The sequence below is a fragment of the Trichomycterus rosablanca genome, chromosome 23 (assembly GCF_030014385.1).
Source record: "Trichomycterus rosablanca isolate fTriRos1 chromosome 23, fTriRos1.hap1, whole genome shotgun sequence".
Taxonomy (NCBI): Eukaryota; Metazoa; Chordata; class Actinopteri; order Siluriformes; family Trichomycteridae; genus Trichomycterus; species Trichomycterus rosablanca.
This window is the reverse complement of record NC_086010.1, coordinates 5,773,504-5,788,271: the sequence shown is the minus strand read 5'-3', so window position 1 is coordinate 5,788,271 and position 14,768 is coordinate 5,773,504. Positions and strand designations below refer to the sequence as shown.

The window sequence follows — 14,768 nt, the reverse complement described above, 5'->3', positions numbered from 1 at the left end:
CCAGATCACTCAGTGTTTAACATGAGGCGGAGTGCCACTGGTAGGAATGATCTCTACTTCTTTCTAATTCTTTCCAATGATTTGTTGTTTTGTATTTCATTTGTTATACTTCCACTGACAAGTTAAAGAGCTTAAAGTAAGTGTTAAAGTAATCTTTATGTACATGTAGGCTATGTTACTCATCTGCCAAGTTAATGGAACATAAATAATGATGAGTTATTAATCTGTCTATTTATACAGTACACACACACACACACACTCTCTCTCTCTCTCTCTCTCTCTCTCTCTCTCTCTCTCTCTCTCTCTCTCTCTTGTCAGTATTGTTGGCTCTTTTCATGTGAAGATGAATAGTAAAGATTAGACCTGTCTAGCAATGCCAGCTATGCCAAATCAACTCTGCAGTTCTAGGAAATAAAGAAGTGACAGTTTGACAGTTTCGTTTGCATATGCAAAATAGAGTTCTGTTTGTTTTCCAACATGGTCTGTTTTACACTCATAGAAATTCAAGTACTAAAAGTGTCATTTTATGGTTGGTGTAGAACCTTGCTGGATTTTGCATTTGCTCAGATGATCCTGATGCTTGACAAATTTCAGGGCTCTTATGTACATCATTCAGCACAATTTGTAGTTTAATAAACCAGCACTGGTCATTTATTGGTGTGCCAGGCTTTTCCCAAATAAAAAATACAGAGATTTTACCTCTTTATCGTAAAGTAATTAAAATCGAATCCTACCCATGAGCCTATCACCATAATCCTAAAGACAATTTTAATAAAGTTGGTAGTCCATCATACCAAATTCTCCCTGTGAGCCAGTTTGTGCCCACAAGAAGGTGAAGCTGTACGATGCTGTAGGTTAAGATGTTCTTTAAATCTATAAAATACATCTCACCCTAGCTTTAGACTGGTTTATAACAACAAGGCCTGAAAGCTTGCAGTCATTAAAGAATGAATGAAAATTAGAGAAACTGCAAAGATACAAAGATGAAGTACTCTAAACTGCCCTCTAGGCATACATGTGTCAGTAGGCTATGTAGTTGGCATAGTGTCCAGCATGGCCAAAATACAATTACTGAAAGTGAATGAATAAAAAGGTAGGTATTAAAGCATATGGGATCAAATGAAATTACCTTAAAATATAAATAAAGGATGGTATCATCATGCAGTTGATAACATGGGTGCCACTCAGTAACATTGGTCCTACAAACCTAGGTCACTGACTGGAATTTCAGATGTTCTGTGTGGGTTTCATCTTGGTTCTCCAGATACATCTCACCTCCCAAAAGCTTGCAAAAGGTGGACTGGCTGCTCTAAATTGCCCCTATATGTGAGTGAATAAGTAAATGTATGTTGGCCGGCGATGGATTGGAACCTAGCCAGTCCAGGGTCTCCAGCCTTGAGTCTAGTATTTGGGGTAGCCAAGGACCCAAAGCGACCTTGAGCAGGATGGAGCGGTGAATTAAAGTAAACAAATGAATGAATGATAAATACATGAACCATAGGGAACATCGGTCACCCTCAAGCCTCCACCAAGCGTGTATAGAAGCCCCTGGATTCCTTTTGTCCGACTGGGCAATTCAATAGAAGTTCCATTCGGAAAACAGGGGTGGGGGGAGTTATGGGAATGTTTTATTAAATGAAACCACAGCCAGGACCACATTTCTCAGTAATAGTAACTCTAAATTAGTTTAGTAATTGACATAAATTCTCATTTTATAACATTGTTTATATGTGACAGTTGCATTAATTCGATTTACGATTAATTTGTACGTGCCCGACACCCCTTTGGGGGTTCATTTGGCTCGGTCTAACGGTCCCTCAGCTTTCCCTCATTGGTTCCTGCGTTTAGACACGAAGGATGAGAGTAGCGGCTCACATGGGCGCTGTAACCATGGAGCAACCGCAGGAGAATGGACATTTCTTCACGGATTTATTTGAGTTCCTCGTCTGAATTTCTGCTTCACGCCAGGCTTACATGACTGCAGGACTGGTTGAGAGATACTAGCGCTCCTGGAAACACCATGCTATATTATAAACACTGAACTGACTGGCGGTTCTCCTCAGCGTTCCTCCTCCCTCCGCGTTCCGTTTCAAATAACGGTCGCTGTGTGTACGGTACGAGTTACTACACCCAAAACCAAAATGTATTCAAATATGTAATTTCCATGTCGTCGACCAACAAAGAAGCATTCGGAGTGTATCAGGGACCCTTACTGAGAGCCAAACAGGGTGAATTGGATTTGAAAACGGAGGTCCTCAGACCGCAGCTTCCTAACCTGCTTTCAGGAATGGTGGTAAGGTAACTTGAACGAAAGCTCACGGTATTCCGTACATGCTACTCATTCCCTGTACTATTCTGCAGCCACATATCTGTGTAACAATTCACCATCATCATTCGCTCTGGTTGGGTCTTAGCTACATTTCAGTTCCTGGTTTACTCAACTTAGATGACTTAATTTAGAAAAGAAAACTGACTGTGTAGCTGTACGGAACACTGGTAGTGTTAACAGAAATCCATACAGCGCTGAGCATCTCGTCAGATTCTTTATTTCCCATGAATGGTCACAGTATTTACTGAAGCATATTAGCCTAGCTCTTGTTTGAGTGGTATAGAACAAAAAGAAAAGAAGCACTTATGTGTGTTATCTGGTTTACTTCTAGCATTATATAATTACACGAAAAACTGAACTGTGTGGAGTGATGAAACTGTCCGGAATACCGTGACATTACATATTCGTCCGGTGGTGTTGCATATCAGTGTAGCTTGAAAATCTAACCATGTTGCCTTTGATTGGAGGCTTTTGTTTACTATGACAGGCGTGTTTGTATCATCAGTAACACGTACCCAGTCTGATCGGTGGTCTGTTGCTTTTGTCTTTATCTTTTATCTGATCCTAAAAGCGATGCCCATGAGGAGATCTCTGGCTAACGCCCCTCTCTTTAAATTATTAATATTAAGCCACTTTGGTTTTTGTGACTGCACATGGGTCTCTTTTAGTGTGAAGTGTCTTGGATTTAAGTGCCTTTTTATGTTGTCTGTTGGATCCAAGTGCATTTCTTACCCATTGTTTTGGTTCCCCTGATAATGAGCATGTGGTGGGACAGTGGTAGCCTAGTGGGTGGATCTTTGGGCTATCAACTGAAAGGTTGAGAGTTTGAATCCCAGCTCTGCCGTTCATCCACTGCTGGGCCCTTCAACAAGGCCCTTAGCCCAGTCCAGTCCAGTGATAGTGGGCCAGTGATAGCTCAGTGGTTAAGGTACTTGACTAGTAAACAGAAGGTTGCCGGTTCAAGCCCCGCCACCACCGAGTTGCCACTGTTGGGTCCCTGAGTAAGGCCCTTAACCCTCAATTGCTCATCGTGTTCTGCTAATTGTGTAAGTCGCTTTGGATAAAAGCATATGAAAATGTAAATGTAATGTAAATGCTCCAGGGGCGCTGTACAATGGCTGACCCTGCGCTCTGACCCCAGCTTCCAAACGATATGCGAAAAAACAGTGGTAGCCTAGTTTGAGCAGTTTTTTAGTTCTATTCCATATTGTATTCCCGGACTAATACGAAAACAAATAAGACAGACAACACAATAACACAAACTTTGTAGGTATGCACCTAGAACATGATGCATATGTGTTTGTGGGTTGGACGGACTAATGAACATGCATATTGGGTCATGCATCAGTTGTGTTGTGTGTGATTCTCTTAATAGTAAGAATGTGTGGCCTCTGGGCTACACTGTTCTGAACATAAGTATTGGTTTTTGGGCTGATACTGGCCTGAAACCCTTGGTCGGTGTCCCATTTGGGTTACAGTGTTTTGATATGCTCAGGCATATTCCTCTAATAAGTCACATGAACAAAAGACACTCATTTTTCAGTATTGGTTTCAGTGCCAATACTGGTCTGATATTTACATTTTCAGCATTTAGCAGACGCTTTTATCCAAAGCGACTTACACAATGAGCAATTGAGGGTTAAGGGTTTTGCTCAGGGACCCAACAGTGGCAACTTGGTGGTGGCAGGACTAGCAACCTTCTGTTTACTAGTCCAGTACCTTAACCACTGAGCTATCACTGGCCCTAATAATGATATAATAAACTGGTATAAGCTCTTTTGTATAACTAAGTGATTTTTAGACAGACATTTTTCTGATATGTGGTTGCTACTTTTTCACATTTTTATCTGATTGAGGCTGAAGGCTTGCTGCTCTCAGTATCTATGTTTTAACATTTTAACATTATGGGTGTGGTTATTAAATACAGATCCAGGGTATTATAGTGATGTAAATATTCTAAGTACATATCACTGCCCTACATTGAACTCTTTGTTATGTTTATAACCAAGCAGCAGTATCTATCAGTGTGTTTTCTGACTAATGCTGAAATTGCCCTTGTAAACAGCACCTTATTTAGACTATGCGTCACAGAGCATGACAGCTTTAAAATGTATTGATTCTAAACAGAAATGATTATATTTAGTCTTTAGGTGTGCAAACAGTAAGGGTAGAGTTTTCACACGAGATGGTTGTTTGCCCTGGGAATGGTTTAGTTAAAACTTGAGGAGAAGCCAGTTTCACTGGAGACAAGTCACCGTGTTAATGAAGTTCACTGAAGTCATCACAGAAAACTTACATTCTCCTATGTACAATTCATTGAAAATAATACACAAGAGTTTAGAATGTTAAACTCCATAACTCTTTTGGTTCTGACCATATTCTCATGAGTGCGCTATGCTTTGCATAAGCCTGGTCTATAGGAAGTGTTGCAGAGCTGCTAGAAATACAATGTGTTGTCTGTTTAATGTTGGCATGCTTTTACATATGTATGGCCATGAGTATAAAGACACACAACCATGAACTTGTTCCACAGACACAACAAAAAAAATCTGAATGGAGAGTGAAGGCTGTTATGGCTACAAAGAAAGGTCAACTCTATTTAACTGTGGCAGTGGTAGCTCAGTAGTTAAGGTACTGTGCTAGTAATTGGAAGGTTGCAGGTTCAAGTCCTACCACTGCCAGGTTGCCACTGACATCTATTAAAAGCAGAAATGATACGATGAATACACACAAATCATGTATGTACAGTGTAGTTTCACTTCAGCATTACATTGAGCATGATGGACGGTTAGGTTATGTGTGGTCATGGAGCCAGCAGCAGGTGACACAAGGTGTTTAACTAGTGATAGGTTGTTATGGATGTGTTTGTGTGGCAGAAAGGGTACGTAAGCTGTTTCAGGACATATCAGGCACCTGTAATTATTACGCTGTTAAGTGGTTTGGCTCCATCTTTTTAAATGACTCATCATGTACTAATCAATACAGCAATGACTCTAATGTCTTGCTAAGTGCAATAGCGGGTTTAATATAGTTAGAATTTGATTCCTCAAAAGAAGACCTGCTTGAGAAAAGAAATATTGTTTGTGTTTGTTGTGTAATGTAGAGTGCTGTAAAAGTATTTCCTTTTTTTATAGTAAATTATTGTCCTGTTTTCTTTTTTAGTTTTACAGATTTGTTATACTTATGGATGCAAATTTTCCCATTTTTTTAATGTGAATATGAAATCTAGTGAAGCAGAATAAAGGAGGAAGTGCACTGAGTTGGAGAATTATCCAGTGTCCCTCTATATCTGTTTACAGGCATGGTTTTGTGCCCAAGGGCCTGCTAGGGACATGCAGTGAAAGCATAAAGCAAGAAAAGTGAAAGCATGAACCATTCTGTTTGTTAAAACTTATTTTTGAAACTAGTTTTGAAAAACAGGAAGCCAGTAAAAACTAGGAATGGTCCTGTACAAAGAGTGCATCGTATTTTTAAGTGGGCTGTTCAACATAACCCTGAACTGTTATATTTTACTGTTGTATTAGAACTGTGGCATGGTGAGATACAGCATGGCGACTAGTGAGCTGTGAAATTGGAAGACCGCGTTGGCATTTTAGATTGCAATCCCATGTTTATTAATCTTGGAATCGGTTGTTGCGGCTTTGTAGTTTTATAAATATAATAATGCACTTTTTTTAATAGGAATTATTAATAATAATGCACCGTTTGATTAAAACAAAGTTTCATTAACTCATTTCTTTTTTTATCTTCTCACGTCTCTAAACGACGGCCAATGCCAGAGTTTTTATCTAATCAAAAATGCATTTTATACATAACTGCACGTGAATAAGTGTCAATACTGTCAGTTAATATTGTTTATTGTTTATAAGCTCGTCGCTTAGTGACAAAGCCAGCAGAAAGTGGTTTTGCCTGCATGTCATGTGAAAGGAGTAAACGCTGCGTTAAGCAGCAATATGCGCCCACTCTCACGGAGAATTAAGCCCAAAACGCTTATCATCAAGGCCGCCTTACAGTTGTGACCAGATAGAATCCAAATAATTCAGGCTTTTTCTTAAGGGTTTAATAGAAGCCACTTTTAGTGGTGAGGCTTAAACCAGCCACCTTTCAGTCACTGGTTATGTTACCTTCAGGTTAAATTTTAAACGAGACATTAATCTGGCTAAGAAAACCCAGTATACAGAGCTTTTAAATACCACTGCATTATGGTGTAGCTGTATTAGCTTGACAATACTTCAGAAGTCAGGTTCTTCTGGGCTAGAACTATGAACTCAAGGTACCAAGGATTTTTTTTAGAATTCTGTACAAATGAAAAAAATGTGTGTTTTTGAAATGGTCATCATATTTTTAGGCCCAAGTGGCTTCCACAGGAACAGCTGCTTTGAACTCATGCCCAAATTGTGCTGTGCCAGAGCAAGTGGCATCATTCCTGAAACTAGCCCCACCCTTCACCATTACCACATCAGTGTACTTCTCTGCCAAAAGACCCTTTTATTCTCCCATCTTTATTCTTTTCCTTATTCAGTCACATGATTACTCTCTCTTTCACATATGCACCACGGTAAACTTTTCTATTGCTTTGTGGACGTCCTTCTGTTTTTTTTCTTTGGTTTTCCTCATTTTTCTTCTCTCCCCTCTCTGCTACTCTTTCTTCTTGCTTTCCCTCATGTATCCCCAGCTGGGTTGAAGTGTTTAGTATGCTGTCCATGGCTCCCTGTCTTTCCTGTCCCTTCATAGAAAGAAGAACAGGGTGTTTAGCATTAGGGGATATGGGGGGGTGCCATGGCACTGTGGGAGCACAGTTTCCAAGAGACCCTCATTCGGAATGCTCATGCAAAGTTTGATCCAGCAGTAGTCTAAGCAAGTGCCTCTGGTTGTGCCCAGTTTTAGTCTCCCAGCTCAAGCTCTGCCATGTCCTTGGGCAGTGGCTAACAAGAGGCTGCGACAGGCAGATGCATTATATGGTCTGGAATGTAGTAATAACTGTGAGAAGTTCAGGATCTTGCAGAGTGCAGATCTGTGATGGTTCATTTTTGAATAAGAGACTTCTGAAGATCGGGGGATGGGTTCCTAAATACAAGGCTTGGGGAAATATCAAGCAGTGGGAGGATAGTTCCCAGGGTGTTCAGAGGCCATGGATAAATGGGAAGGCCAAGGCCTGCTTTGTTCCACAAAAGGTCGAAGGGCAGTGAAAGACTGTGAGACAAAAATTTTACAGGACTGTGTGGAAGTGTTTGAGGGAGTCATAGTTAAAAAATCAGGGACCCTAAAGATTCAGAAAACAATTCTCCACAGATCGTTTGCGCCAGTGTTCAGCTCTTGTTCTGGAGCTCCTGTAATTTGAGGTTTCTTCTCCCTATGGACAAAAGACAACACTGACGTAATCCAGACAAGATCTCACACATTCTGCTGTTCTGAGATTCTTTTTTGTCCTGTAAGATTTCAAAATGTAGTTGAAATCAGGATGGTCATTATTGCCTCACTTTCATACTTTCAACAGTGCTCACATAAAGCACCATTCACATTTCACTCTTCCAGCACTGTCATTCATTTTATTCACTGCATTGTGGCCAGAACTACACTTGAGGGGCTGGGGGTTTGGGAGAGGTAAAGGCTTATGAAAAGACCCAAAACTGTATGTGAACTCTCCTTTCTCAACCTAAAGAGGAAGAACCACAGGCAGGGGAAACTAAGAGCGTAACTGTGGGATGCCAGTTGCCCGTTTTCACTAGACAGGCAATATGATCACATTTCTTTTTTTGTGAATGCAGTGACAAGTGTGTGACTATACTGTACATGTCAAACTGACATGGGATTTTAGCTTGGAACAAATTCACATACTATTCATTTTAATCGGTCCAGCATATTTTAGTCAAAATCAAAGCAGCATTTCTTGGCAGGTGTCTACATACTTTTGGTTATATTGTGCCCTTTGTGTGTATACAGTGTAGTCGAATTCAGAGTCTTGGTTAAACTATGGAGCAGTTTTGTGTGCAGGAGAGTGTTGTGCAGCTTTTCTTTTGGTGATATGACAGGGTTTTTTTTAAGCTTTGTAAGAACAAAGCAGAGCCTTCTGCTCTTCGACATACTAAACAATACAGTATTAAGATGTGTGTGTGTGTGTGTGTACACTATATGGCCAAAGTATTTGGGCACCTGACCATGAGCTTGTTTGACATCCTGCATTCAAAACTAGAGATGCATGAGTACCGATACTGGTATCGGGTATTTGCCCGATACCGCGCTCGTTAACTCGTACTCGTACTCGCAAACGAGGCTCCGATACTAAACATCCGATACCGTGTACCTAGTGCACGTTGCTGCGTTATGCCTGGTTCACACTACACGAGTTTTGCCTTGATTTTCGCTCGGCGGCTGGTCGGCGCTAGATTTGCCGGCTCGGGAGCAACTCGGCGTTCGTTCGGCGATCAAAACTCGGCTCTCGATCGCTAAGTGTGAACTATCCAACAACTCGATCCGACCGGCTCGCCGAGCGCTCGGCGACCGGATCGAGTTTTCTAGCACGTCAGATATCTGATCTCAGTTGTGCGACTGGGAATGAGTGACATGTCGAACAGCCAATGACAACGCAGGATACGGTGTGAGAGGAGTGTAAACAGGTGGGACAGGGGGATAATATAGTTTATATCAGAATACATCAGCACACACACGTTTTACAGTATTTCTGACCTGATCGTTCTCTACAAAACATAACAACAAAACACCAACATTGCAAAAATATTTATTAACCTCCAACTCACTACAGAACAATCCATGCTATCCGTGTTGCCAAATCCACTCAGATTCATTTATTTTTCCTCCTTGATTTCATCACGTCAGCGCACAAACACTTTGATCACTCGCTACTTGTTGACGTGCATTTTTGGACGTGGTATCATTAAACTTCTCGTCACTTCTCACGTGTTTTCTAAATAGGTATTGGTATCGGTATCGGCAAGTACAAAAATACATGTACTTGTACTCGTACTCGGTTGGGAAAAAATGGTATCGATGCATCCCTATTCAAAACTGTTAAAAGTGAAAGACTCTTTTACAAAATTTTAAAGTATGTCTGTGGGAATTTGTTGGTGTTGGTGGAATGTTGGTGAATGTTGGTGAAAGCCTCATGGGTGTTTTCCTTTAAAGGCTGATGTCAAGAAAGCCTCAGTTGATGTTGCCCTTCATTCCAGAGCTGTTCAGTGAGGCGGAGGTCAGGTCTCTGTGGAGGCCACTGGAGATTCTTTAAACTGAGCTTGTCTTCATGTCTATAGGCCTTGCTTTGTGCACAGGGGTACAGTCATGCTGGAACAGAAGCGGACCTTCCCTAAACTGTTGCTGCAGCTGTTGGAAGCATATAGTTTCCTGGATATTATCTCATCAAATATAAAACACATCACTGAGTTTCATATCAACATATTTTTATACTATATTTAATGAAAATATTGTAACATAGTAAACATGGCAGTGGAGCAGTAAGATGAACATAAATGAGCAATAATAAACAGTGAGCAATATTGAAGCTCCAACAGTCCAGTCACTGTTATATTTTTTTATAAACGTTGCTTTTTGGAAGTGCTTGTTGTAGGCCAGTGTTTGTTGCATGTAGCTTTACTTGCACATGGATCTCATAGTGCAGTCTCTTGTGACTGCTCAGTTTCTATAGAGATGCAGCCCACATGGTGCTAAAGGCCCTGACAGCACGTTGCTATTGCTGCTTCTGCTGCTATATTAAGCCTCTTATGTCTGTATCTGCACAATCCTGCTTCAAATCAAAGGACAGCTGACTCTCAGCTGTGACCACCACCAGGTGGTTGCTGTGATGATGCCCACCCAGCCTGAGAGGATTCATCAGCGAACGCAATTGTTTCACAGATCTAGTCATCGAGTTCCGTGGTGCCATGCTGGTTATTTTATGACTTCTGCTTTTAAGAGAATATATAACATGACAAAATTCGCTGGCTCAGTTACAGTGTATGATGTAAAATTATGTGGACACCCTTTCTAAATATTGATTTCTGGTCTCAAAGCCACATGCATTGGGAACAGGTTGGTTAAATTATGTGCCGTCAGCTGTGTGGCAACAGCATAGGGAAGGCCTTTTATGTTGCTTTTATGATGCTGTGCGCAAAACGAGGTTCATAAAGACATGGCTTGGCAGTGTCGAGAAACTCCAGTGGCCTGCGCATAGCACTGACCTCGAAAGAGACTTAAATCAGTGATGTTGAGCCAGACCTTCTTATTTGATACTCTTTAAGTGCATGGAAACAAATTCCAACAGACATCCTCTTAAGTCTTGTGGGAAGCTTTCTCAGAAGAGTGGAGTGTGTTAAAGCCACAAAGTGATTGAAAATGAATGCCTACTGTTATAGTTTATGTCCAACAAGCTCATGGCCAAGTGTCCAAATATGTTTGGTCATATATCATACAGAGAGACAGACAGAAAGTAACTTACTTCACTGGTTTAGTGGTTTTGGTACCAGAGTATTGAGATTTAATATTGTGTGTAGTGACTTAGGGCTGCAACTATCGATTATTTTTGTAATCGAGTATTCTATCGATTATTCCAGCGATTAATCGAGTAATCGGATAAGAAATACTTTTGCTTTAACAAAGAGCAAAAACAAATACATATTAGATTAAATAAGACATGTTTCTTAAACCAAACTGTACATTTGTATTCCTTGCATACAGGACAGTTTAACATTTTTTAAATGCAAAAATAAATAAATCAAAAATAAATCAATTTACTTTTAAAATGTAAACAGGCAACCTGAAACATCAGGTCATCAAGTCATAAATAATAATAAACAAAAATACATGAACATAAGCCTGTAATTTGTAGTTTTGTGGTGTTTGTAGGGGGATAAAAATCTGTCAGGATTGTGTGTCTAGATGAGGTAGATCTGGTGTGTGTGTGTGTGTGTGTGTGTGTGTGTGTGTGTGTGTGTGTGTGTGTGTGTGTGTGTATGTATGTGTGTGTTTGCCTAAATCTTCATAAAAGCCTGTGGTGGTTGAAACGAAGTAAAGTCAGTAAACATGAGTAAAGTAAACACGACGCTCTGATGGTGTGGATGTTATACTGAGTTTTAGTTTTATCAGCTTAAAATGATCTCAAACTTTCAGTGGTTTTCTCTGTCCAGTCTCCTCCTGTTCGCTATTTTCTCTCTATATTTTGCAGTCCGCGCTATCAAATCTCGGCTGCGTCCTAAACCGATACGTTCAGCTCGCAGGAGCGGCGAACGTGTCCAAATACGTAGTGTTCATTAAACTGTCCGCAAAAAGAACCCGGATGAAGTCCTGTTAAGTTCTGTTTATGTTTAAGATATTTGGGACGCAGCCCTCAGATTCTTCACGTCACCTGCACACGGCGTTAAACACGCTGCGCAAAAGTGAAAGTCGTCCGTGTAAAACACCGTGAGCTGTATATGGTTGTGCGGATCAAACGATTCCTCGATGCAAAAAATTTGAATCGATGATTTTTAGTAATCGATTTACTCGAGTTACTCGAGGAATCGTTTCAGCCCTATAGTGACTAGTGTTTCTATCATGTGATTTTTACCCTCTCTGACATTTAACCTCCTATCGTAACTTACTGTTAAATGAGCAGTTGTAGCGCTGGTGTAGAAATAATGCTCACTCAAGCTTAACACAGATTTGAACTGATTAGAAGCCTTAGCTACATAAACATACTTTTCTTTGAGTCACACTGCCACAGAGGTGAAATTCTCCCCATAGCATTCCTGCCAGACCCCGCCCCTACTCCCAAACTCTCCTACCGTCTGATTCCAGTCCAGAATCAGACATCTGATTCCAGATGATTACAAGTCTCGTGCAGTCTAAGATACAGTGGTTTTAGAATAACTGTCCTCAAGTAAACCTACACAGCATGGCCAAAGTTTTGTGGACACTCCTGCAAAAAAAATGACTGTACACGTTTCAGCTACACCCATTGCTTACATATATAAAACAACTAATTTGTCTTTTATTCTTGGAAGGTTTGGGGAAGGTCCTTTCTCGGACCAGCATGGTTCCTCCTTGTTCAGCACAAACCAGACAAGTTGTGTGTGTGTATATGGTGACGGGAAGGGGTTGGACGACTCGATATTAATGTCTATGGTTCTGGAATGGGATGTCCAACACACCCATGGTCAGGCATCCACATACAATAAGTTAAGAATAACAACTGGACGTGTTTTGCCACATCAGGCTAACTTGGTGCACTTGTCTCACAACATAGTTTTTCCACATAATACACTTTGTACATGATTCATTTAATGTAAAGCATTTAAGTATGTAAAAAAAAGAGCCATACTAACAACCACACTGCCTGAATTCTGGGGCTCTCAAATACAGAAGATGCATGGAGATATGTGAACCAAGCCAGTGGAGGGACACATCAGTTCACTGTTAGTGCCTGTATAAATAGTAGGATTGCATCAGGAGGGGCATCCAGTGTAAAGACTTTTTTTTTTGCAGCTGAATAATCTGCTGTCGCGACGCCTTATAGGAGCAGCTGAAAGGAGTCATTTATTTATTTGAGTATGTAAATGTAGAAATAAAATAATGTTAATATTGGTTTCTGAATTTTTTAGCGATACAGAGAACATTCAGTAACATTTGAACAGTAGGGTGTCAGCTTCACTTCAAAATAAAAAAAATTATCAATATTCTGATCTATCAGTTGAACTAAATAATTGTGTACAATTCATTTTTCTTTAAATCAATTCATACACATTTTGTCCTGTCTGCTCGAACATACAAACCCCTATTTATAATCCTGGGGTTGTTAAATCAGTATGGAGATTTTTAAATTGCAGTTAGCATGTGATCTCTGAACGTTTCTCTTCACTTCTTCTTTATAATGTGGTTTCACTCAGGAACTGTGACACACTTGGCAGAATGATTCACTGCTGTATTTGTAAAATGTAAGAGATTCACTTAGTGGTTCCTATTATTGGAATGTGTTGAGTTAAGCCTGGTGGGGGGAAGACTTTTTTCTAATGTGTGATTTTGTATTTATATTTGAATTGGACAGACAATTAGCATTAAAATAGTCTTTATTTTCCCTTTTTGTGCCAAGTGTCACAACCCGGCTGGGTTCGGAAATGTGCCATGTTTATGCGAGCAATGAGCCTGACAGAAGTGGCTGGTAAGTTCTCTTCACTTGCACTCCATGACAGCAGGTAAAGACTCAACGGCTCACTCAGCAAATGAACCTAGCTGCAAAAATTAGACATAGACCAGTTATCGACTTCTGTGAAACAGTTCTTATGAAGCTAATGCCAGCCTTCATAAAAGTGCATTGAATTGAATTAAAATATTGACCGTGAGCAAGGCCTTTATTTTTAGTCCCACATCAGTCAGTGATGTCGAAGGCCCATTGAGGAGGTCAATTATCACAAGAAACACATAAAAGGCTCCTCCAGCATTCTATGTGCTGTCCATCAGTACAGAACTTCACAAACCTTTTGCAGCCAGAGCAAATAAAAAACACTTCCAGCACCCCTCTTTAGGACATTACACAAACATGCATAGTCATATTTTTCTTTCAATGCTTGATAATTAAATATGTCACTTTTGTTATGTGAAGCACTTCATGAACCTGGCCTGTAACCCTTTAGTCACTCATGTTTAGCTTGTAGATGTTTCTCCACAAAAGGAAGCTGTTAACGTAGTATTAAAGTACTTCACATCAGGGATGGTGTACATGATTTATAATTACTGTATTATGTTATTAATTTAATATGCATTAATGCTAAAACCCTTAAATCGAATGAAGCAATCACATAAGTATATTTTTAGAAATACAATTACCAACCATGAACTTATTCATTCATTTTAATCATTTAGATTACAATGGTGCATTCTTTGATGGATGCAAAAAATTTCCGTGCACAGCCTAATGTCACCATCTGAGTGAAAAATAAAGTATTTATGCAGAATCCAAACTACAGTTTTTGTGGATCACAGTAGCATATCAAATATATTCAATGACCATCTAAACAAAACACATCAAATCTGATCACATTATATGGAATATTGAACTCCACGCATTCTTGTAGCTCGTCAACTATTGTTTTCAGCACTAAAGCAAGGTTAGTTATCACTTAGATTCATTCTGGTTCATTTGCTGAACGAGATGATTGCAGCCTTGCCTTCTTACATCCATATATGTGTTGTTTACATATGTCCTTGTAATGTATATCTGCTCACATGCCACTTTATTTGGTTCATCTCTCTTGCCCATACATTTACTGGCCATTTTATGAGCTACACCTACTACATAGATGGTCTGTGTTGTTAGGTAGTTTCTGACTATGACTCTGTAACTTGTCACTCCATTGTACCTCATCCATCAATTGAAAGGAACCCCAATATGACCCCAGATATTAGTTAGATGTTGGTCCTGTGGCGTCCCTTTCCATTGATGGGGTCCTATGGG

The 14,768-nt window shown here is 40.1% G+C and overlaps 1 protein-coding gene across 1 annotated transcript in view; it reads left to right on the top strand.

Moving 5' to 3' along the window:
- The first annotated feature begins 1,865 nt into the window (after window positions 1–1,865).
- Window positions 1,866–14,768, top strand: part of arhgap33 (Rho GTPase activating protein 33) — a 38,549-nt gene continuing 25,646 nt past the window's right edge. Inside the window, exon 1 of the mRNA XM_062985646.1 lies at window positions 1,866–2,293. Within this exon, the coding sequence (XP_062841716.1) occupies window positions 2,165–2,293 (129 nt within the window). The 5' untranslated portion in view covers window positions 1,866–2,164. The remainder of the gene's footprint in view (window positions 2,294–14,768) is intronic.